The sequence below is a fragment of the Glycine max genome, chromosome 18 (genome assembly GCF_000004515.6).
Source record: "Glycine max cultivar Williams 82 chromosome 18, Glycine_max_v4.0, whole genome shotgun sequence".
In the NCBI taxonomy this organism is placed as follows: domain Eukaryota; kingdom Viridiplantae; phylum Streptophyta; class Magnoliopsida; order Fabales; family Fabaceae; genus Glycine; species Glycine max.
The window spans coordinates 35,490,222-35,515,063 of NC_038254.2; the positions used below are offsets into that span (position 1 = coordinate 35,490,222).

General features: G+C 41.4%; 2 protein-coding genes across 2 annotated transcripts in view; both read right to left on the reverse strand.

Annotated features, from left to right (window-relative positions):
* Positions 1–320: 320 nt before the first annotated feature.
* On the reverse strand, positions 321–5,137 carry LOC100783814 (GTP cyclohydrolase 1). Its single transcript, XM_003552057.5, has 2 exons — positions 4,570–5,137; positions 321–2,253 (listed from the first exon to the last, which is right to left on the reverse strand). Exons 1-2 carry the CDS (start codon positions 4,778–4,780, stop codon positions 1,061–1,063), a joined length of 1,404 nt encoding a protein of 467 aa, XP_003552105.1. The 5' UTR covers positions 4,781–5,137; the 3' UTR covers positions 321–1,060.
* A 3,319-nt stretch (positions 5,138–8,456) lies between these two features.
* LOC113000197 (uncharacterized) overlaps positions 8,457–24,842 on the reverse strand; it is a gene marked incomplete at its 5' end in the record, with an annotated part of 44,530 nt that continues 28,144 nt past the window's right edge. Inside the window, 3 exons of the mRNA XM_026126873.1 lie at positions 8,457–8,573; positions 9,066–9,281; positions 9,616–9,771. Coding sequence (XP_025982658.1) covers positions 8,457–8,573; positions 9,066–9,281; positions 9,616–9,771 — 489 coding nt within the window. The remainder of the gene's footprint in view (positions 8,574–9,065; positions 9,282–9,615; positions 9,772–24,842) is intronic.

A 24,842-nucleotide genomic window follows, 5' to 3' on the forward strand; every position in this document is an offset into this window, starting at 1 on the left:
GTGTTGAAAAGCATGCCAAAAACTGTCCATTTTTATTTTTTTATTAAAAAAATCAATAATTTCATTCTCTTTTGTTGTACTTATCTTTTGTTCTTCTCTTATAAAGGGGTTTTGTAGTTATGTTACCCGTTGCTTATAAGTTGAATTGAGTAGCTCATATTTCGTGATAGTAGAACTGTTTTTTCATAAGAAAATATTCACATTTCAAATTTAATTTTCAAAATTTAATAGTTATAACTTTAACATCCTAAATGTGATTCCTTCCTTCTCAAAATGAATTTTTAAACATGCACTCACAATGCTTTTGGAACCAGTCAGAATCACACCAAAGCCTTTTTTTTTTGTATTAAACGGGGCAAAAGAACACTACGACATAAATAGTGCAAGGAGAAGCAACTCCTCTACTGTCAGCAAGCAACAGCTGACTGAGAGCAGGAGATTGCTCATACATCATAAAACCCCGACTGCAAGCCATAAAACAAATTGGCCAAAGCATCCACACAAGCATTTCCTTCTCGATATATATGAGAAATCCTTATCCTCTAGCCAGAATTGACCAACCTCCGAATCTCTTAGAATTATTCTCCACCCCATAACATTATCTTCAGAACATAAAAAAAAAACAGCTTCAGAATCTATCTGCAAATCAACAGCCTGAAAGCACCAAAGCATTTGCATGCAGAGCAACCAGTTTAAACCCTGCCCTTTGTGAACATCAAGAATAACTTTAAGGGTAGATGGTTAACATTCTAGGGGAAGAGTCTACCATTATGTAAATCTGGACTGGACAAATACCCTCTATTATTCTTAAGGGATCATGCAAAAGACTCAGAAAGACAGAAAGATAATGATGTGATTATCAATCATCAAACAAATTCTGACCATAAATCTGACACTGAAACAAAAATTCGAGGAACTGAAAAGCATAAGATTATCCATGGAAAGGATATCTTCTGAATTTATCCATGCTTAGGTAGCTGAACTGCTGACGCTGAAATTACAAAGTGGAGAGAATGACCTGAAATAGTGCTAAATTATTTAAAGTGAGCTCAAACACAAGTCATTGCTCCCCAGATGATGTAGGATATGGAATACTCTTCAAGAATGATGCCCTTGCAGTAGGGTCGGTTGAAAAATGTCCTAACACACCAATAGTAGCCGTACTACTTCCAAACTTCTCAATTCCCCTCGAAATCATACACGTGTGGCTTGCCTCTACAACTACTATCACATCTCCACCTAACAGTGGGGCAATGGTTTCAGCTATCTGCCTGGTAAGCCTTTCCTGAACTTGGAGCTTGAAACCATAAAAATGTACAATTGATTGTAAAAGCGATTTTAAGATAGGATTGAATCCGTCAGACATAAGGTATCCTATGTGAACAACACCATGAAAAGGAAGCAAATGATGCTCACATTGTGACCAAAAAGGTATGTTCAACTCAGAGGTTATTTTTTTGTTGATGTTAACATCCTCATTGACATTTAAAGAATCTATCCCATCACAAAGAAAACCATTCAACTTGATATTAAAGTTACTCTTTTGAAAGTTCATCAACCATTTCACAAATCTAGTTGGAGTCCCTATAAGCTCCTTCCTCAAAGGATTTTCTCCCAAAGATTCAATAACTGAAGCTACTGCAGTAACCATTACAGGATTGACTGGTCCTATTTTGGAGGAAACTTTGGCAGAGAGAGAAGACTGAGAAGGACACCAGCATGGATCAGATGATCCTCTAAAATGAATTTTATCCATATTGATGCCTCTAAATTTAAGAAGACCAAAGAAATCAGCCCATACATCTGCATTTTTGTTCTCAAAAACCCCAGAACCTGAAGAAACAAGTATCTTCACCCACCCTTGATAATTTGAGTCAAGAAAGACTGATTCTATGTCTGGAAAGTGGATATGTGAACATTGAAGTATGATAGCAACACCTGCTGGCCTTATTCCCTGATGTAAAGCAGAACACACCTCATCTGCCAGACGCTGAGGCTCTTGAAGTCGTTTTGCAAATACATCAGCAACACGAGAGAGCTTGCTTAAACCAACAACTCTTTCACCAGAGGGGACATAACCCACATGACACTTGACCGGGAATGGAAGCAAGCAGGACTCGCAATAGGAAAACAAGTCAAGATCTCGAACAATCACAAGTCCACCTGCTCCACCTGCATGACCAACTCTATTATCTAGACCAGCTTCAGGGAATAAAGCACCTTGAACAATGTCGTTCACCTTTTGTCTGTAACCTGGAAGAAAATACATCTCCCTATGATTGGTAATGATATTAATCAAGAAAATAAGATAAAATTATTAATTAAATACAGAGCTAAAGTGACATACTCAAGTAGGAAATTATGGAGAAAGGTTAAGCATATAAAGCAACAAACCAAAAATGAAGAAATACACTTCTCATTTACAGCAAGTGCATTAAGGTCACAAAACATTGTTATGGAATAAAATCATTATTCTTGGGTGATTACATAATGCAGAAAAATATGGAAATAGGATTCCAAAAACCTTCTATCTCTCCTATAAATGTGCATGCATACTTTGACAACTGTAATATGCAATGTCAGCAGATAATAAAGGTCCCCAACAGCATGGAGAAAGAAGAAATGCAAAAGTGAGCACAAGAGAGACACAGAAAATGCATCTAGCAACTGCATCCATGGAATTCAAGATACCCTTTTGACCAAATATTTGTCTTTCAAAACATATGGACTTATGAATAGTTTCCAAGAAAAACATGCTCAGCCCAGTACTTGGTGCATCGTCATGATTCATGAATGAAATAAATGATTATCTCTTTAGTAATTCTACCCTAAGAAAAAGAAGAATGACCAAAAACAATCTACTTCAAGCTTGAAAATGATAATATTTACATAACAATGGTGACCAAACCAAGGCCATGACATTCACAGAAGCAGATAAACAAAAAAAGCATAAGCAATGTAGCTGAAAGAATAAATGAATTGAAGTAATTCAAAAACTTGACAAAGAACAGCATGCCAAATACTTTGTTGTAATGAAGAGACTGGCTTAACAGCAACACATCAACATTTTTCCATAAACTATTTATTATCCCTCTCCAAAAGCTGTGTAGGACTGCCTAACCATGTGCCAGGCTGGAAATGTTTAAGTAAGATAAAGAAATAACCAACCAATATCTTCTCTGCAATATATAACTGAGGGAAGATCTCAGGAGATCAAACAAGTTTATTACAGTAGACAGAATATGGAAGCATTTCATATATATGTATGGTTAAGCACTTAAGATTTTCTGAGACAAGATGTAAACCAACCCTGAATGATTGACTGTCTGAGACTTTGTGATGCAGTTGTTCGTATCGACAGTCAAAAAAATAGAATAAAGAAATTATAAGTTCACTATGGTTTTCTATTTCCAAAAAGGAATATTAAGATGAAAGCTAACAAGATGAATTAATAGTCAGTACTACTCAGTACCCAGGTTTATCCTTTTCATCAGCAGGGCATTCCTACCCGCAAGGAAAAACAGATAGTGTACTGTAAAAGTAATTCAGAATGCAGAAAGTCTTTAGAAAAATAACAAATACTTCCCGTATGTCTGACCATGTGTTTGAAATGAATGGATCCGCATCAGCCAGATGCAACATAGTGTAGCTTCTGTGTCCTTTTATTCATTTGACGTGAAAATTATAGCATATGCAAGTTTCAAATGTGAATGCAAACTCACGCTACATCTTGATAAAATTCTTTTAATTACTTCATAAAATTAATAAATTTAGTTGATTTAGTTAGTGGAATTTATAGTATTCGTCCAGAATTATTCTTTAACCATAGGGATACTATTCTCTTAATTATTTCCCACCTAATAAAATAATACATCTCGACTTAAGGATAATTTTGTAAAACAAAATATATAAAAATAATTGATGGCTTTGATGCAGTACACAATTTGGAGGAAGTTTTATAAAAAGGACTAAGACAAACTTTACAAAAGGTTCTCATTAGAATAGACCAAATTTGACTGTCATCAAATAATAAAAGACAATGAATAGGGGATCTAGCTCAATTGGTTGAGCATGATGTGTAAGTTATTGTAAACCCCCTAATACTTGTTTTCAATTCTTACATATCAAAGAAAAAGAAAAAAAAAAAAGACAAATGAATATCCTTAACTGTAACCAGTTGTTTCTTTATTCTTTAACCATTTTCCCAGGCAAAAGAAAGTCTTAAGTAATTCTCCATATATCCAGTTAACTGACATGAATGACCTTAGATCCATTCATCCAAATTTTACCATCAGGTCACAAAATATATCAATAACTATGCTCATACACTCATTTTACCATCAGGTCACATCCATCACTTTGTCTCTTCTCCTTTTCTTTTTTCTTCCTATCCATGTATTCTATCCATCTAGTACACACCCCAAAATGGGGTGTGCCTTAATCACTACTCAATAAATATATTCATTACTCACACAACACTGCAAAGGGGAAGAACTGTAACACTCATCACACCATTCAAAAACACTTTTTTATATCAAACAAAATTGAAGGGTAAAGCATGTCGCTCACCTCTGGTTCCTTCATGAAGGGCCTTGGCTACACGAAGTGGTGTCTTTCTAAGGCCTTCCCTGTTCACATCTTCCCCTAGACCCTCCAACAAAACCTTCACAGCATCCTCAATGGCACCACCACCATCATTCCACAAACCCACTTCACCACAACCATTGCTCACTCCATTTTGAATCTCAACAGTGAAACGCCCATCAATCACACACCCCATTGAAACACCGCAAAAAAAGAAGAATTATAAAAAATAATTCACAACCTTCTCAATACCCCAAAAAATCAAACTTGTGACACAAAAAAGTGCTCAACTTTTCAACAACAAATCCAAATCTTCAAACAACCCAGTTTCCTTGAATTATTAAAGAAAAAAAAAATCAGAAATAGGAAGAAGGGCATGCAAATGCAAAAGGGTGGCAGAGATCGGTGTCAGATTATGGCACGCATAGCGGGGATAATAATAACCAACCAATAAATAATACGAGTTGAGTGGAGTGGGAAATAATAATAAGAAGAAAATAAGTATAAATAAATAAATACTAAAAAGAGAGGCTATAAATCAAAAGTGCTTAGGTAGGGACACACATGAGAAAGCAAGAATTTTATTCCATTTTAGTGCATGCTGATCGGATGCCATTTTTCTTTTGTCTAAACAAAAGTAAATAAAACGTGTTACTCCCGCGATTAATCATCAACACAAAGTCTACGTAACAAAGATAATAAATTGACTTAAATATATTTTTGTGCATCATAAATATATATATTTTTTGTTTGATTCTTGATAAATTTTTCTTTTGGATTAGATCTTTAATATTTCAAAAATTTTGCCTTAAGTTCCTGCTATTAGTTCGTAATCGTCAACGGTTTACGTAATCGTTAACTGGATACTGGATATGTAAGAGTATGATGTGTCGTGTCACGTGTAATTTTTGTTATTGCTGTTTATACAAGTTAGATTATTTTAAAATAACAAAGAAAATGACATCGTTTTAATGTATTCTAGACTTGTTCCAATCCACTCCATGGTCTCCTATCTCCAGCCAAGGACTTATTCTCTGACGATTGGGACTCCGAAGACAACCACTTCATCTTCTTCCTGTCGATGTCGATGTCGATGTCGATGTCGATGTCGATGTCGATGTCGCCGCCATAAGATATAGCTTCACTCTCGACATGGTTTTTTTTTTCCAGATCTGAGATCCACTCCCCTTTCTCTTTTTTCCATGATTTCTTTTTTCAGATCTAACATGGTGGCTTTGTCCTCTTCTTCTCTTTACATTGACTCTCCTTCTCCCACACCTTGTCCTTGTTGGTAAAAAAAGAGAAAATGTGACAGAGATGAAGATCTGAAATGAGAACAAGCTACAAAAACTAGAATCACCTCTGCCTCCTCTCGTGGCAACTGCCATTGGATCTTGAACTCAACACCAATGAATGCTGCTTTGGTAACTATGGAGAGCGGAGTTAAATCCAAGAATTTGAAGAATTTGTTTTATAAAGGTGGGCTAGTAATGGTTTTTAGCTTGAATCCTAGGACAAATTTGGGCTCCATCTCAATTTTTTTTCTATATGTTATTTTATGGAATAACCATGAAAAGAAAATTCCCTTAATTGACTTTCTTTTCCTCTTGGTTTTTGGCTGTGTGCAAATCAATGGATTCATTATTCTTCTTCTGATGTTGATCCTTACTAATATTCGCACAAGATGCACACCTTCGCAGTGGCAGCAATGAGTAGGAGCAGATTGGGATTTAGGCTCAACAGAGAAAGGGGTAGCAGATTGGGAAAAGAAAAAAAAAAAGAGAAAAGGAATTTTTTTACACATATAAAATGACGTTGTTTTTTTACCTTTTTTAAAAAAAAAACTTTTTTCCATGTGTAATTCCACCTAGACAAAGGTTACATGTGACACCACATGTGGCATACCTGCGTGGCCGGTTAACGGCCACATAGACAGATAATGGTTTCAGACTAACGACAGAGACTTAAGACAAAAATTTTCAAATATTAAATATTCGATCCAAAGGAAAAATTTATTATAGACTAAATACAAAAAATGAATATTTATGATGGATTAAAACAATATTTAAGCCTAATAAATTTAAGTAAATATTAAATAGTGTACTTAGATAAGGGTTAAGAAATTGAAATTGAGAAAAAAAAATTATGACTTTTTGAATATATTTTTTTAATTTTTTAATCAATATTCTAAAAATACTCGTTAATAATTCTTGTAAATAAAATATACTAATTTTTTTTTGTCAGCAATTAAATTATTGTTTTCATTAACCGTGTAAGAAGTACTAAAATGAGGACAAGTATACTATCCAGCCAATAAAAATCCAATGTGTCATGAGTATGTGTACTATAACCAGCAAAAGACAACAAAATTACCCCACACCCACATCCATAGATAAGAACTCGAATCTTAGCGTATACATTGGACTACTGCATAAGAAAATATTCGAGGACTTAGGTATTAAAATGAAAATTGAGATGAAAATTTAAATTAAAACAAATTATAAAAGTAAGTCACTCGTATCAAATTTTAATATTTATTTTTTATTTTTTCACGCTACCGAATATTGCCTTATGCATAGAGACGACACCTTGTGGGTTCACAAAACACGTATTGCACTACACTGACCCAGCGTGCCATTATCACCAAATCCAGCGATTAGCACTCATCCAAATAGCATGCATGCAGATGGATCAACCTGCCATTGTGAACGATTGAAAACTTTTTGTAAATTAAAAAATAATGCATGTTTAAAATATAAATTTGGAGTAATAATAACAACAGTGTTAGTATCTATCCACGGTGTTGATGACTGATTTCTACCTGAAATATATGTATAATATAAAAGGTATATTTTAATCAATTTTTGACTGCAATTGGAACTATTAAAAACATAAAGTTTTGTAATGAAAAACTGGTGTGATTGTTGATTTCTATTTGTTTGATGATGTGTAAAATATGCATTGACATAAGGATAAATAAATTCTACCCAGATATTATGAATTTGAAAGTTTAGATATTGTATCTTAAAGACTAGTTATAAATAAATTATAAATTTAAAAATTTGGATATTATACCTTAAAGACTAGTTATTTTCTTAAATAATTCATATTACATAAACTAAATTTTTTTGAGGATTTTATCTTTAGTTTGCGAATTGTTTATCAATTACGTCAAAGAGATGAAAATTAAGTCAAACAACAATTTCTAAGAGATAAATGTATCGGTAAAAACAAACATTTTGAGTTTAAGAATAAAGCTTAAGAATTGTCTCACTCAGTTCAGTGCACACATGAAAATCACTCAATGATATGTATTTCAAGATAAACCAAGTACATAACAACTCAAGTGGACCATACATCACACAAACAACAAGGTGAGGCCCAAAACTTATCTAACTGGTTCAAGCTCAAGGGACTTCTCATACATGACTTTTTTTGCTAGTGTTTTACCTCTATGGAAAAGTCTTATATTGAAGTGGTAAGTTCAAAACAAAAAGTTTCAAAAAGTGTTTTACACAAAATGAATTCCTAAAAATTAACAACAAACCAATGTAGAGTAAAAAATAGAAAATCACATAAAGGTCATAAAAAAATATCATCAAGTTGTGAGTGAAGTGACAGGTCACGAACGCCCACTGTATTACAACAACCCAAATGCAATGTCCTAGTGCATACATACAACATATAGAATGAAAAATAAAACAAAGGGAAAGTGCATGGAGACAGGAAAGAAAATGAAAAATATAAAGATAAAACCCCCCTCAAGAGGGGGGTGCACCTCCATGATGTTGGTGCTGAAAGAATCCATCCAATCTGGCATCATAAGCATCCAAACGAGTTTGAGCTATTGCCTAGTGAGTGTCCATCCAATCCTACATGCCATCGAGTAAAGTAGCCAGATCAGCATGATGAGATTGGAAGCGGTCTTCCATCTGATCAAGACGGCCAAAAATCCTAGCCCTTATCTCATCTAAGTAGCTGCAGAGGCCCTATATATCAAAAGCATGCAAAGGAGGTTGCTGAAATTAAGGCTCCTGATAGTGGGCCTCCTCCATTGAATGGTCCTAAGGCTAGTCTTCCATATCAGTGTCCTAATGTGGTGCTCTTGGAGGCTGCTATTGAGTTGGTGGCTACTGTTGATGGGGTGCATGCTCAATGAAGGCATAACCATTGCCTTCTTGAAAAATGCAACCAATGCTCAGAAGTGTAGTATGGTGAAAGACAAACATAGGAACATGTTGGGTATCATTAGTGTCAAGGTCATAACCTAGGTGGCGTGCTAGCCTGACAATAAAAGAACCAATGATGTTGCAGCTTTGATGTAGTTTGGAGGTCCTCTTGCCCACATCCATGCCAGTTTGGAGGTACATATAGCCAACATTACATTGATGTCCTTTGGTCATATAATAGACAAGTAGGCATCTTTAGTTGTGACCACCCCATCATTATTCTTGCGGTCATGAATGAAACCTGAAAGCCACCTGTGAGTAGCTTAAAGAATAGGGTCTCGAATCTAATTGGCCTTGGGAGAGTTGTGCATTGTAACGGCCTTGGCCTGTGATCTTTTTCCAAGTGCTAGCCCATGCATATCCTTCATGGGCCCTCAACTTTGCTTGACGATCTCCGTTAGTTAGGATGGAGGCATCTGTCTCAAAAACCAGAGTGACATTAAACTCTACTAATGTCATGTGATGCTTCTGGCCCATCATGAAAAAAGACACCATTTACTTAGTATAAGGGTCATGGAAATCATATCAAATTGTCTGCGGATCCTCCTTAGGTAAGGAAATAGTACACTGACACCTTCAGTAAGAGGCTAGGAACTCCAGAATGGGTGTACGATAAGTGGGCTCATCAATCAATGCCAAGTCCCCCATCCTAAGGCATAGATGTAAGTCATTAGTCGCTCTTGTGCTCCAAGAGCTATGAAGGTGGCCATGTCTAATAGGCGAGTGGGATGAATCAGAAAAATGGACAACTGCCGATAATGCTCGACAAGCTGGGCCGAAATCTATGGATCAAGGGCTTCACCTTCAAGCTCTTCAGCATGTGGTGAATGGCGATGGTGATGGAGATGGGTGACGAATGGCCTGTTGACAACAACCTTGCTATGGTGGTGTCTGTTGAGGAGGTGGTTGAAACTCGCATGGAAAGATAGAACATCCTCCGGACACCTTGGCCCTTGTGCTAGAACCAGTAGTTGAGGAAGAGCCCTTCATGAACTTGCATAGAAGAATGTAGGAAAAAGAAATGGACAAAAAACTATTAGTTGTTTTTATCAGCACAGACCATGCTTGGTTTGGGTGCAAAACAACATGGTTGGGAAGCCCGACCTACTTCAAACCCAGGAGCACGACTAGTGCTGAAGGAGCATGACTAGTGTTGAAGGAGCACGACTTATTCTTCATATGAACAACAAGGACATTCATCAGAAACCTAGGAGCATGGGTTGTGTTGTTGAAGCATAGCTTGTGTTGTGATGAACAATCACTAGATTTTCCAAAAAAAACTTTAAGTTTCCTATCCTAAAACCACCTTGTCATACCCTAATTTCGTCCGGGGACCATCCGTTTGTTGGGATGCGACCCTTATTTGATCACTTCGAGGTACTTGGCACCCATCGTTAGGCAATCCGTGAAGTTCCATAACATGCCGAAAGTCAAAAGGAAGCATTGTTGCACAATCCGTGAGGTTTCGTAACATGCCGGAAGTCAAAAGGAAGCATTGCTGCACAATTTGTGAAGTTCTGTAACATTCCGGAAGCCAAAAAAGGGATTATTACGTAATCCGTAAGGTTCCGTAACATTACGAAAAGAAAACAAGTATCGTTACGAAATTCGTAAAGTTCTGTAACGTTACGGAAAAAGAATCAGCAAAAAAAGGCAGGGGTGTATTTAGTAAACAGAGGGGTACAAATAGCAATCAGGCCCACTTGGGCCTTCCAGGAAGTTCCACCAGAAGGCAATGCCTTTTGGAGGAAGCAACCTAGCTCGCTTGGGCGAGCTGGGTGGCAAGCTTCTCCCTCTGTTTCCTATAAATAGGGGGAGGAGGGCAGAACAAAAATGTTCAACCCTCCTGGTATATGAGGATCACTTAAAATTAGTGAGAAAAATTATTTCCGTAAAAAAAATCCAAGCCGAGGCGCTTCTGTAACGCTTCCGAGACGTTTTCGTGGGTGATTTCGCGAAGATTTTCTGTCGTTCTTCGGTCTTCAACCGGTAAGTTCCCGAAATCGAACTTTTTAATTCATTCTATGTACCCTTAGTGGTCCCCACTTGTTTTGTGTGCTTTTATTTTTATTTCATTTACTTTCTGTACCCCCTTTTGACGTGCTTTAGTCATTTATTTAAGTCATTTTCTCGCCTAATCAAAAACTAAAATAAATTTCCACCGATCATTTGAATTGTAATGTCTTTTAATTTCTGTTAAAATGAAATCCGACCGTTCGGTTATGCCGTAACCACGTTTAAAACAAAAAAAGAGGCAAAATAATAATATAATAATCAAAAAATATCTTTTAGTAAAATAATAAAAAAAAATCAATCGGACGTTTTTCTTTGGGATTTTCCTTTCTTAATCGAATTGACTAATAACCAAAGTGAAACTAAGGCTAAAATCAATTCATAAATCAAACTTTTGTCATCACCTAAAAAGCCATTTTTAAGGTCCAACGCCTTGAAATGGTCTTTTCCGCTTTTATTGGTTAAACGTGGATTTCTAAAAAGCTTAAAATCAACACATAGCTTTGTTACCTCTTTCAAAAAATAAACAAGAGATCATTAATGGCCCAATGCCTTAATGTTTTCTCTCCTTTCAAAAGAATCGAAAGATCGTTTAATGGTCCAACGCCTTAAATGACCTTTCATTCAATAAAAATATATCTTGCAAAAAAGGAATAAAAGCAATTTAACCAACGTTTAGTTCTAAAAAAACTACGTAGGTCTGATTTCCTTATCACAATTAAGGAATACGTAGGAGCAAGGGAAACACCCTTGTCGACCACAAAAAGATAAAAAATATAAAAGGCATAAAAAGACATAAGAACGTAAAAAAGAGGAAGATAACACAAATTGAAGTCATGTTTGCACATTTGATTAAAGGCTGTCGTCCCTTGTGATGGACGTGTGGGGTGCTAATACCTTCCCCATGCGTAAATACAACTCCCAAACCTTTCACTTAAAGTTCGTAGACCACGTCTTTTCCGGTTTTTCTGACGTTTTCCTCAAATAAATGTTGGTGGCGACTCTGCGCGTATTCCCTTTTTGGAACACGCACCCGTGAGTCTCGCGTCACCCTCCCGCCGAAGGGTAGGTTGCGACAGTTGGCGACTCCACTGGGGATTGTTTTTAGAAAGTTAGGCCATTTAATCTTATGCAATGTTATCATGACTTTCTCCTTTGTTGGTTTCCCTTTATTTCTCTTGTGTTCTTGTATATAACTTTTGGATGCCTTTAGTGTATTTTTTTAAATGTATGCATGAGGTAAATATTTATTCATTTGATGCACACAAACACCAACACTATTCGCACACACGGTGAGTTGAAAAAGGGCCCTATACCCGGGTTCATGGGAACATAAGGAGTGGAGGTGAATCTGTGATCATGCTAGGTCTCCGACTTGTTTGATTACAGTGAACCCTCATCTAGAGTTTTTCTCTTTGATAACATATTGTTGCTAGTAGTCCCTACTGCTGCAATATGTTCTTCGAAGGGGATGATACCTCCAGAGACCATCAAGAGAGATAAGACCACCTTGGGAATTATCACTAAAAAGCCCCTTTAGCTCTCTCCAATGTAGGTTCCTAAAATAGGGGCACGGAGCAAGCACGCTGTGTGCCATTTTTTCACACTGCCATGCATATAGTCAAATGCTGTGTACCCCTTTGATTATATTTGTTTGTGAATATTGTCGTACTATGTACATCCCCATGTTGTGCCTTTCGCATATGCATCATGCACGGGTTCTGTCTTGATCCCCTCTCTTTGGCAAACCAACGGAAGATCCGTGTCACGTTCTTAAATACATACGTCGAGCATCGTGCTACCCCAAGACGTTGTATCTAAAAAGGAGACAATTTCCCGGGCTCCCGTATTCATAAATGCATCTATGTCATATGCATTTCTTCATGCATTCATCCATTCCACCCATGATAGATGTCGGAGTTTTGATTCGCACTGGGTTTTTGTTTCACTTTAGTAAACATGGGAACAAATCAAACTGGAAAAAGGTTTTATCAAGTCAAGATTAAGGGCCTAGATATCACCAGCATTAAGGAGTTGGGGCGGTTGATGGGACCTCTCCAAATGCAAGCCTTCCGCAAGGCGTACGGAAAGATTTTAGATTTGACCATAGCAGAGATATCCACAGAAGCCGTTGTATCACTCACCCAATACTATGACCAGCCTTTGAGATGCTTCACGTTTGGAGACTTCCAATTAGTACCGACTGTTGAAGAATTTGAGGAGATTCTAGGATGTCCTCTTGGGGGAAGGAAACCGTATCTTTTCTCCGGATTTCTTCCCTCCTTGAGCAAGATTGCAGTTGTGGTCAGGGATTCGGGGAGAGGATTGGATCGTGTAAAGCAAACTTGAAATGGTGTAGTGGGCCTACCACGAAAGTACTTAGAAGGCAAGGCAAGGGATATGGCGAATCAAGAGGAGTGGGTCCCGTTTATGGACGTATTAGCATTGCTAATCTTTGGGGTTGTCCTCTTTCCAAACATGGATGGTTTGGTGGACCTAGCCGTAATTGATGCTTTCCTTGCATATCACCATAGCAAAGAAAGCCTGGTAGTGGCTATCTTGGCGGACTTATTTGACACATTTGACCGAAGGTGTGAGAAGAGTAGTGCACGGATCATCTGCTGCTTACCCGCTCTTTGTGTATGGTTGGTTTTGCACCTATTCCAACAAGACATAAGGCATCCATGTATGCTCCGAAGCCATCGCTCGTGTGTCGAAAAGAGAATAGTAGATTGGGACCAACACTTGGCGGGGATAAGAGGCAGAACAATCAACTGGTTTCCACGATGGAAGGAAGGAAAGGAGGGAGTTCTCTTCTCATATGGGGACTACCCAAAGATCCCATTGATAAGAACGAGGGGTTGCATTAACTACAATCCCGCACTTGCTATAAGACAGTTAGGGTACCCCATGAGAGGAGCACCGGCAGAAGAAAGCCTGTCTCCTTTCCTTGTGAGAGATTTCGGCGCGCAAAGTTTCAAGGTTATACAAAGAGTCCATAAGGCGTGGGAAAGCCCGCTAAGGAAAGATAAAGAACTTAGGGGCATTCGTAATGGCATCATCGGCGGTTATCATGAATGGCTAAAAGTTCGTACACGAGGGTTAGATTGGCTCTCCAAGTTAAAGATTATCAACGAAGAGAACTTCGAAGCTCTGGAAGAGGATGAAGAAGTCCGAGCTCTAAAAACAGAACTAGGAAAAGCAAGACTTGCCAAAGAAAAATTCAAGTTGGTCACGACAGACGTCTGGAAAGAGTGTGCCGGGTTACGAGAAGAAAATGCAGCTACCGCAAGAGCCCTTGAACAAGAAACCAAGAGGGCTCGCAAGGAAGAGCATGGCCGTGACAAATTTCGTGGAGCTTTGTGGGGCAGCAACAGTGAGCTCAAGCTTCAAAGGGAAGAGAGAGACCAATCACGAGCACATTGCATGGTCTTGAAAGAGGAGTTAGCTGCTTGCTCAAGGTCCAAAAGAAACTTGTCTCAGCGTTTATGCGAGACAGAGACCAACATGTTAGCTATCATTAGCAAGTACCAAGAAGAACTAAATCTAGCCACGGCCCACGAGCACAAAGTGGCGGACGAGTATGCCCAAGTGTACGCGGAAAAGGAGGCTAGAGGAAGGGTGATCGACTCGTTACATCAAGAGGAAATAATGTGGATGGACCGATTTGCTCTTACCTTGAACGGGAGTCAAGAACTTCCCCGATTACTAGCCAAGGCCAAAGCAATGGCGGACACCTACTCCGCCCCCGAGGAGATCCACGGACTTCTCGGCTATTGTCAGCATATGATAGACTTAATGGCCCATATAATTAGAAACCGCTAGGAAGTTTGTATTGTCACTCAGATCTTGACTAGTTATAACTTTTTGAATAAAATGAGTTTATCCCATGTTTTTATTCCAAAGATCAGTGCGAATCAAATCACTCCCGCATTTTATCTCTAGCCTGCATTCATTTTTCTTTACCTACTCCTCACGTTTGGTTTTTTAGGAAAAAACACCATAACTAAACGCGCCCCAAGGCATCCCTATCGCATCATAGCCAAATCTAGAACGATGGGTGATCAAGAGGAGACGCAGGAACAGATGAAAGCCGACATGTTAGCTTTGAAAGAGCAAATGACTTCCATGATGGAGTCCATGTTAGGAATGAGACAACTCATGGAGAAAAACATGGCCATCGCTGCCGCTGTTAGTTCGGCTGCCGAAGCAGACCCAACTCTCCCGGCTACCACGCACCATCCTCTCCTAAATGCGGTAGGACGAGAAAGGAGCACACTGGGGCACACCAGCAAGCCCCATTTGGGATACAACCGGGTGGCTTACCTTTATGGATTACCACCTAATTACATGCCGCCAGTCATGCATGATGACGCGGGTCATGTCCCTTCCCCCATCCTTGAAGGGGAGCCTCCTCGACAGTCCGACGAGGTTCACGAGGATCATCGAGAGTATGCCCAAGGGGATGTCTATTTCTACCCTCCGGTCCCTGTCAAGGGGCCGACACCCAATGTATTGCCTTAGCACAACCCCACAGCACAACCAATATTCTTGTCCATAGAGGGACCACCCCTGGCGGCGGAAGAAAGAAGGAAACTCGATCTCATCGAGGCTTGAGAGCTGTTGAAGGCTTTGGCGACTATCCGTTCACGGACATGGCGGATCTTTGCTTGGTACCGGATGTCGTCATCCCCCCAAAATTCAAGGTACCTGATTTCGACAAGTACAAAGGGACGACTTGTCCTAAGAACCATCTCAAGATATATTGTTGAAAGATGGGGGCGCATTCTAGGGATGAAAAGTTGTTAATGCATTTTTTCCAAGATAGCTTGGCTAGAGCCGCGGTCATTTGGTACACTAATCTTGAAGCTTCCCACGTCCGTACTTGGAAGGATCTGATTATTGCCTTCCTTAGGCAATATCAGTACAATTCCGATATGGCTCCCGATCGCACTCAGCTGCAGAACATGGTTAAGAAGGAAAGTGAGACCTTTAAAGAGTACGCTCAGCGGTGGAGAGACCTGGCAGCACAAGTGGCCCCTCCCATGGTCGAAAGGGAGATGATTACCATGATGGTAGACACCTTGCCAGTGTTTTACTATAAGAAGTTGGTAGGCTACATGCCTTCCAGCTTCGCGGACTTGGTATTCGCCGGGGAAAGAATCGAAGTAGGGTTGAAGAGAGGGAAGTTCAATTACGTCTCCTCCACAAGTACCAATGCTAGGAGAATCGGAGCAACTGGGGCAAAAAGGAAGGAAGGAGATACCCATGCCGTCACTTCGGCGCCCACATGGGTCAAGCCACCGTAGAACTCTCATGGTACCCATCAGTATGCGCAACATCATCCGAGCTTCTTAGCTCGCGCCGGGAACTCCTCCAATTCAGCACCCGTACAGCCTAGAGCGCCCGCCCCCATCCAGAGGGAGGCCCCCCAAGCTCCGGCTCCAACCACGACTCGCTCGGTCGGCAATGCCCACTTTGGCATCGGTTCCAACGCGATGAGGAACTTTCCCCCGAGGCCAATTCCAGAATTCACCCTGATCCCAATGACGTACGAAGATCTCTTGCCGTCCCTCATCGCCAACCAGATGGCTATGATATCTCCCGGGAAGATCTACCAACCTCTTTTCCCAAAGTGGTATGACCCTGACGCAACTTGCGCGTACCATGGGAAAACCCCGGGCCACTCCACTGAAAAATGCCTGGCCCTTAAATACAAGGTCCAACATTTGATAGACGCCGGATGGCTAACGTTTCAAGAGGATCGACCCAACATGAAAACAAACCCGCTCGCCAATCATGGAGGGGGAGCAGTTAATGCCGTCGAGTCGGGTAGGTTGCGCAGGTCTAAGCCTTTAAAGGACATGACGACCCCCAGGAGGTTTATCTACGAGGCCCTACAAAAGGGGGGCGTAATTCCCCACAGTGGGCATGAAGAGGATTCTTGTTTGTTGCATCCCGGCGAGCTACATAACATGGAAACATGTTTAGCAGTGGAGGACCTTTTGCAACAGATGATAGATCAAGGCCGACTGGAAGTCAGCGATGAGGGGAGGGAAGAGCAGCATATATGTATGCAGTCCGCGGATAAGAGAAGTTTTGGAAGGCCTAAGCCTTTGGTGGTATATTTCACCAAAGACACAGCTCCCCAGAAGCCTCGATACCCCTCGGTAGTTAAACCTGTTCCTTTCCCATACCGAAACAGCCATGTAGTCCCGTGGAGGTATGCACCTCCAAGTGAAAGGAAGGAAGAGGCCACCGACATCAACTCATTGTCAGCCAAGGTAACCAATATCACGGGGCTGAGCGGCGTGACCCGCAGCGGTCGCGTGTTTTCACCCCCCGACCTGCCGACACAACCCGCAAATGTTAAAGGGAAGGCAAATATGGTGGAAGAAGGAAGTGTCGCTAGAGGAAGCAAGCGAGTTTCTCCGTATTATTCAGTAAAGCGAGTTCAAGGTCATTGAGCAGCTCAACAAAACCCTGGCTAGGGTCTCTGTTTTGAAACTACTCATGAGCTCTGAGCCTCATCGGGCTTTGCTAGTAAAGGTCTTGAACGAAGCTCATGTGACCCAAGATATCTCTGTAGAAGGCTTTAGAGGACTCGTCAATAACATCACCGCCAACAACTATCTTGCCTTCGCCGAAGAAGAAATCCCTACCGAGGGGAGAGGGCATAACAGGGCCTTGCATGTATCAGTCAAATGCATGGACCATGTCGTGGCCAAGGTGCTCATCGATAACGGTTCCAGTTTAAACGTAATGCCCAAAAGCATGTTGGAGAAATTGCCATTTAATGCTTCCCATCTAAAGCCAAGTTCCATGGTGGTCCATGCCTTCGACGGCACCCGCCGAGAGGTTAGGGGAGAGATCGACATCCCTGTACAGATAAGCCCCCATACCTGTCAGGTTACCTTTCAAATAATGGATATTAACCCAGCTTACAGCTGCCTTTTGGGATGCCCGTGGATCCACTCGGTGGGAGTCGTTCCCTCTACACTCCACCAAAAATTGAAATTCGTAGTAGAGGGGCATTTGGTTATCGTATCGGGCGAGGAAGACATCTTGGTGAGTTGCCCGTCCTCTATGCCATATGTGGAAGCCGCAGAGGAGTCATTAGAAACAGCCTTCCAGTCTTTTGAGGTGGTAAGCATTGCCACCGTAGATTCCTTCTCTGGGTAACCTTGCATGTCCGATACGGCAGTAATGGTGGCCTGGGTGATGTTGGGGAATGGTTACGAGCCCGGAATGGGTTTAGGAAAGGACAACGACGGCAGAACCAGCCTGATAAGTGCCAGAGGAAACCGTGGGAAGTTTGGGTTAGGCTATAAACCCACACAAGCGGACATAAGGAAAAGTGTTGCGGGAAGAAAGAGCGGAAGTCAAGGCTCACGATTGGGACGAGAAGTCGAAGGGGGCCCGCCCTGCCACATCAGTAGGAGCTTTATAAGCGCGGGTCTAGGACACGAAGGCCAAGTCGTTGCGATATGCGAAGATGGTTCTCCGAGTGGGTCAGATTTGGTATGACCATGCCCTCCTGGTTTCCGATTAGGAAATTGGCGAGTGGAGGAGCGCCCAGACATTTACGCGACAAGCATAATGTAACCCTTTGTGGCTTTTAAACTCTACGGTTGGTCCTAGGCCTTAGAGTTTCCTTTTGTTAAGGCTTTATGTCTTTTGTTCCTGAATTTATAATACAAAGATTTTTCTTCATCTGTTCCAACATCTCTACCCATTCTCATTCATTTGCATGTTTATTTCTTTACGTTTAAAATGCCAGATCTGACGACGAGTCCCTTGAAGGTACTAATACCTGGGACCCGACCATCAATTTCGAGCAAGAAACGGATCAGACGGAGGATGAAGAGGACGAAGATGTGGGGCTTCCCCCGGAGTTGGAGAAGATAGTCGCCTATGAGGACCAAGAAATGGGGCGTCATCAAGAAGAGACAGAAATAGTGGACTTAGGAACCGTCAATGGGAAAAAGGAAGTAAAGATAGGCACGGGTATGACCGCACCCATCCGTGAAGAATTGACAGCCCTGCTAAAAGACTACCAAGACATCTTTGCTTGGTCGTACCAAGATATGCCCGGTTTGAGTTCTGACATCGAACAACACAGATTACCTCTAAATCCCGAGTGTTCCCCGGTGAAACAAAAACTGAGGAGGATGAAGCCCGAGACATCCTTGAAAATAAAAGAAGAGGTAAAGAAACAATTTGACGCTGATTTTTTGGCAGTCGCTCGGTACCCTGAATGGGTTGCCAACATTGTACCAGTCCCTAAGAAGGATGGGAAGGAACAAATGTGTGTGGATTATTGGGACCTGAATCGAGCCAGTCCCAAAGACAATTTTCCTCTGCTGCACATCGATATCCTCGTGGATAATACGACCAATTTCGCTTTGTTTTCCTTCACGGATGGATTCTCCGGTTACAATCAGATAAAAATGGCGCCAGAGGATATGGAAAAGACTACCTTCGTCACCCTGTGGGGGACGTTCTATTATAAGGTGATGTCCTTTGGACTCAAGAACGCCGGGGCAACTTATCAAAGGCTATGGTGTCTTTGTTCCATGATATGATGCATTGATGCATTGAGAAATCAAAGTCTATGTGGACGACATAATTGCCAAGTCTAAGACCGAGGAGGAACACCTTGTCAACCTGCGGAAGTTGTTCGAAAGGCTTAGGAAGTATCAATTGAGGTTAAACCCTACTAAGTGCACCTTCGGGGTCAAATAAGGAAAATTGCTAGGTTTCATCGTGAGCCAGAAAGGGATAGAGGTGGACCCTGAAAAGGTGAAGGCCATCCTTGAGATGCCGAAACCCCGTACTGAGAGGCAGGTCCGAGGTTTCCTGGGACGTTTGAATTATATTTCTAGATTCATATCACAGCTCACCGCTATTTGTGAGCCATTGTTCAAACTCTTACGCAAAAACCAATCTGTCCATTGGAATGAGGATTGTCAAGAGGCATTTGGAAGGATCAAACAGTGTCTCATGAACCCTCCCGTGCTTATGCCGCAGGTACCCGGAAGGCCTCTCATCTTATATATGATGATTTTGGATGAGTCAATGGGATGTATGTTAGGGAAACATGACGAGTCCGGAAAGAGAGAGCGCGCTGTCTACTACTTGAGTAAGAAGTTCACGGCCTATGAAATGAACTACTCCCTGCTCAAAAGAACGTGTTGTGCTTTAGTCTGGGCGTCCCACCGTCTAAGACAATACATGCTGAGCCATACCACCTGGTTGATATCCAAGATGGACCCGGTTAAGTACATCTTTGAGAAGCCTGCTCTCCCAGGGTGGATCGCCCGGTGCCAAGTTTTGCTATCCGAGTTCGACATAATCTACGTCACCCAAAAGGCGATAAAAGGAAGCGCCTTGGAAGATTATTTGACTCAGCAGCCTCTCAACGACTATCAACCCATGCATCCCAAATTCCCGGATGAGGACATCATGGCCTTGTTTGAGGAAAAGCTAGACGAAGACCGGGACAAGTGGATCGTGTGGTTTGATGGGGCGTCAAATGTTCTAGGCCATGGCATTCGAGCAGTATTGGTCTCCCCGGACAATCAATGTATACCTTTCACAGCCAGGCTGGGGTTTGACTACGCCAACAATATGGCTGAGTATGAAGCGTGTGCCCTGGCCATCCAGGCGGCAATTGACTCTAATGTCAAGCTGCTCAAGGTGTACGGGGACTCAGCACTGGTGATCCACCAGCTGAGAGGGGAATGGGAAACTAGAGACCCCAAGTTGATACCCTACCAAGCCTATATCAAGGAGTTGGCTGATTTCTTTGATGAGATCTCCTTCCATCATGTTCCCCAAGAGGAAAACCAGATGGCGGATGCGCTTGCCACTTTGGCGTCCATGTTCCAGCTAACACCGCACGGGGACCTACCATACATTGAGTTCTGGCGTCGTTGCATACCAGCGCATTGTTGTCAGGTGGAAGAGGAGTGAGACGGTAAGCCTTGATATTTTGATATCCAGCGATACGTCGAAAGCAAATAGTAGCCACCAGAGGCTTCCAACAACGACAAAAGGACATTGAGGAGATTGGCAGCCGATTTCTTCATCAGTGGGAGCATACTATATAAGAGAAACCATGACATGACCCTCCAGCGATGCGTGGATGCGAAAGAGGCGAACAACATGATCGAGGAAGTACACGAGGGTTCGTTTGGAACGCACGCCAATGGGCATGCTATGGCCAGGAAGATCCTGAGAGTGGGTTATTACTGGCTCACCATGGAAAGCGATTGCTGCACCCATGTAAGGAAATGCCATAAGTGTCAAGCGTTCGCGGACAATGTCAATGCTCCGCCACGTCCTCTGAATGTCATATCGACCCCTTGGCCTTTTTCCATGTGGGGGATAGGCGTCATAGGGGCCATCGAACCCAAGGCTTTGAACGGTCATCGCTTCATTCTCGTGGCAATAGATTATTTCACCAAATGGGTCGAAGCAGCTTCCTACACCAATGTCACGAGGAGCGTGGTGGTCAGATTCATAAAGAGGGAGCTGATTTGTTGGTACGACCTCCCTAAGAAGATCATTACTAACAATGGCACCAATCTGAATAACAAAATGATGCAGGAAATGTGCATGGATTTCAAAATCCAGCATCACAATTCCACGCCCTACCGACCAAAGATGAACGAAGCCGTGGAAGCAGCCAATAAGAATATTAAGAAAATTATTCAGAAGATGACAATGTCGTACAAAGATTGGCATGAGATGTTGCCTTTTTCCCTGCATGGATACCGAACTTCGGTACGAATTTCTACTGGGGCAACACCGCACTCCTTGGTTTATGGAATGGAAGCGGTACTCCCATTTGAGGTAGAGGTCCCTTCCCAGAGGATACTAGCAGAATCAGGCTTAGAAGAATCAGAGTGGGCTCAAACACGCTACGACCAACTCAACCTTATTGAAGGTAAGCGCTTGACGGCCATGAGCCATGGGCGCCTGTATCAACAAAGGATGAAGAACGCGTTCGATAAGAAGGTGCGCTCACGCAAGTTCCATGAGGGAGACCTTGTGCTGAAAAAGATATCCCACGCTGTTGAAGATAATCAAGGGAAGTGGGCCCCGAACTACGAAGGGCCTTTCGTTGTGAAAAGGGCTTTTTCCGGAGGGGCTCTAGTGCTCACCAACATGGATGGCGAGGAGTTAGCTTCACCCGTGAACTCCGATGTTGTCAAGCGATACTACGCTTAGGATTTGGGGCAATTGAGGAAATCGCTGCATGTTCTTTTATTTTTGTGTGTTCTTCTTGGTTTCCCTTAGGGATTCCTGTCCGCTGTAATTTTATCGTCACAGTCTTTTAAAAGAAGAGAACATGGGATTGAGGCTTCAGTCCTCACTTTGTGCTTTAAACCATGTGCAGTTTGTGATAACCTGAGCCTTTTCGCTCAGCTCATGGGATGCCCCAAGTGCTTAATTAAAACTGAACCTGACCAGCTTTCACTAAAAAGATTGTTGCATTTGAAAAAAGTTCATGCATACGCATACACATGCATATTTTATTATCTTATGACAGGAGCAGAATCGTCTTAGGCAGTGGTCAAATGCCGAGATGGGGCTAAAGGCATAAACCGATCAAGGTAAAATGGTAACACGGCCACAGTTTGCTGCGCGATGTCGTTTCCTATTTTCAGGTACTTAGGGACGGACGCAAGTAGAGGCTAGGGTCACGACCGATAGATCGTCGTCCCTTGCCCAGCTTTGGACAAATGGAAAGCACCGTTGGGAGGCAGCCTAGTATCCTTTAAATTCCCAGTAGTTATTACTGTTGTGTCTTTAAAGTAAATATTGGATGCCTAATCTACCCTAAGGGGGTTCGAGTAAGCGAACGATGACCCATAGAGAGCTATACATATGTCTTCCCTAAAAAAAAAATGCAGGTGTCATACCCTAATTTCGTCCGGGGATTATTATTTGATGATATACAACCTTTGATTGACCGCTTCGAGATACTTGAAACCCTTTGTTGCATAATATGTGAAGTCTCGGGACGTGCCAAAAATCAAAAGGAAGCAGGCTTACGCGATCCGTGAAATTCCGTAATGTGGCGGAAACCAAAAGGAGGTGTTGTTACGCAATCCGTGAGTTTCCGTAACTTCTTCGAAAGCTAAAAAAGAGTAAATACATGAACCGTAAGGATCCGTAACCTTACGGAAAGAAAATAAGTATCGTTACGAAATTCGTAAAGTTTCGTAACGTTACAGAAAAAGAATCACCAAAAAAGGTAAAGGGGGGGGGTGAACTTATCAAGATAGGGGTGTAAATAGCAATTCAAATCTAGGCCCTTCCGGAACATTTTGGAAGTTGGGTTGCTTAAGGAGGAAGCAACTGGGCGGCAAGCTCCTCCACATTTTTGAAAAATGGTTTCTGGGGCTTCCCCGGCTTCCGTAATACTTCCGTAAAATTTCCGAAAACCTTGGGTAAGCATATTCCACTTAACATTGGTGAAAGGGAAGAGAAAAAAGATGAAAATCAAATTCGAAAACACTTCCGTAAGGCTTCAGTAACTTTTTCGTAAAATACGAAAAGGGGGGTGAACTTAGTAATTTGGGTGCGCTTAGAAATCTTCTTCATTAAGTCTCTACGGCAAGCACGTCCTTTTTTTTCTATAAATAGGGGAGGGGGGAGCTGTTTCAAAATGTTCAAGACCCCTTTGGCTATGCATTTCGGCTATTTTGGGCAAAAAACACGTTTTCGTGAAGAAAAATCGAGTTGAAGTGCTTCCGTAAGCGATTCTGTGGAAATTCTTCATCATTCTTCGTCGTTCTTCACCGTTCTTCATCCGTTCTTCGTTCGTTAACGGGTAAGTTTTCGAATCCGAGACTTTCAATTCATTTCTTGTTTTGTGTACTTTCACTTTAATTTCATTTACTTTCAGTTTTCTTTTCTTCCGTTTTTAACGTGCTTTAACTGTTTATTTAAGTCGTTTTCTCGCCTAATCTAAAAATAAAATAAATTTCCACCGATCATTTGAATTGTATCATCCGTTAATTTCGGTTAAAATGAATTGCGACCGTTCGGTCGTGCCGTAACCACGTTGGAAATCAAAAAAGAGGTAAAATAATAATATAATAATCCAAAAAATACCTTTTTAGTAAAATGAAGCGAAAAAATCAATTGGACGTTTTCTCTTTGGGATTTTTCATTCTTAATCGAATTGACTAATAACTAAAGTGAAACTAAGGCTAAAATCAACTCGCCTAGTCAAGCTCGTCCACAAAAAAGTCACTAAAAAAGGGTTTGAAAGTTTATCATCTCAGTTTTCCTTATCAAGTAAATGGATCATTTTTTAAGGTCCAACACCTTTAAATGATCACCTTTCAAGTAAAAAGAATCACTTGATTCACGCATAAAAAGAACTACGTAGGTCTGAGTTCCTCATCACAAATTGAGGATACGTAGGAGCAAGAGCCCCGCTTTTGTCGACCTCAAAAAATAAAAAGAAATAAAAGTTAAGGTAACACAATTTCCACAATTCTAAAAAATAGGCTGTTGTCCTTCGGTTTTCCCGGCGTTTTCCACAAATAAACGTTGGTGGCGACTTCGCGCATCTTTCCTCCTTTGGAAAGACACCCGTGAGCCTCGCCTTCGCTCGCCCGCAAAAGGGCATGTTGCGACAGTTGGCGACTCCACTGGGGAAATTTTTGTGAGTTAGGCCTATTTTAAGGAATTGTGGATTTGTGAAACTTCGTGTGTGCATTTGTTGAACTGTGTAAAATGTAAATAATTGTTGTCTATTTCACATTCTTTACACTGCATTCTAAGCACCCACGGGTTTGAGTTAAAAAGTGGCCCTATACCCGGGTTCATGGGAATTTAAGGAGTGGAGGTGAATCTATCATCATGCTAGGTCTCCGACTTGCTTGATAATAGTGAAACCTCATCTAGAGCTTTCTCTCTTTATAATGTGTTGTCGCTGGTATTCCATACCGCCACAATATTATTATCTTGAGTGATGATACCTCTAGAAAACAA

Excerpts from the sequence above, each read along its gene's own strand:
- LOC100783814 (XM_003552057.5), bottom strand. The coding sequence starts at position 4,780 with ATGGGGTGTGTGATTGATGGGCGTTTCACTGTTGAGATTCAAAATGGA. Across the intron at positions 2,254-4,569 it reads CCTTCATGAAGGAACCAGAG|GTTACAGACAAAAGGTGAAC; the intron begins GTGAGCGACATG and ends ATTTTCTTCCAG.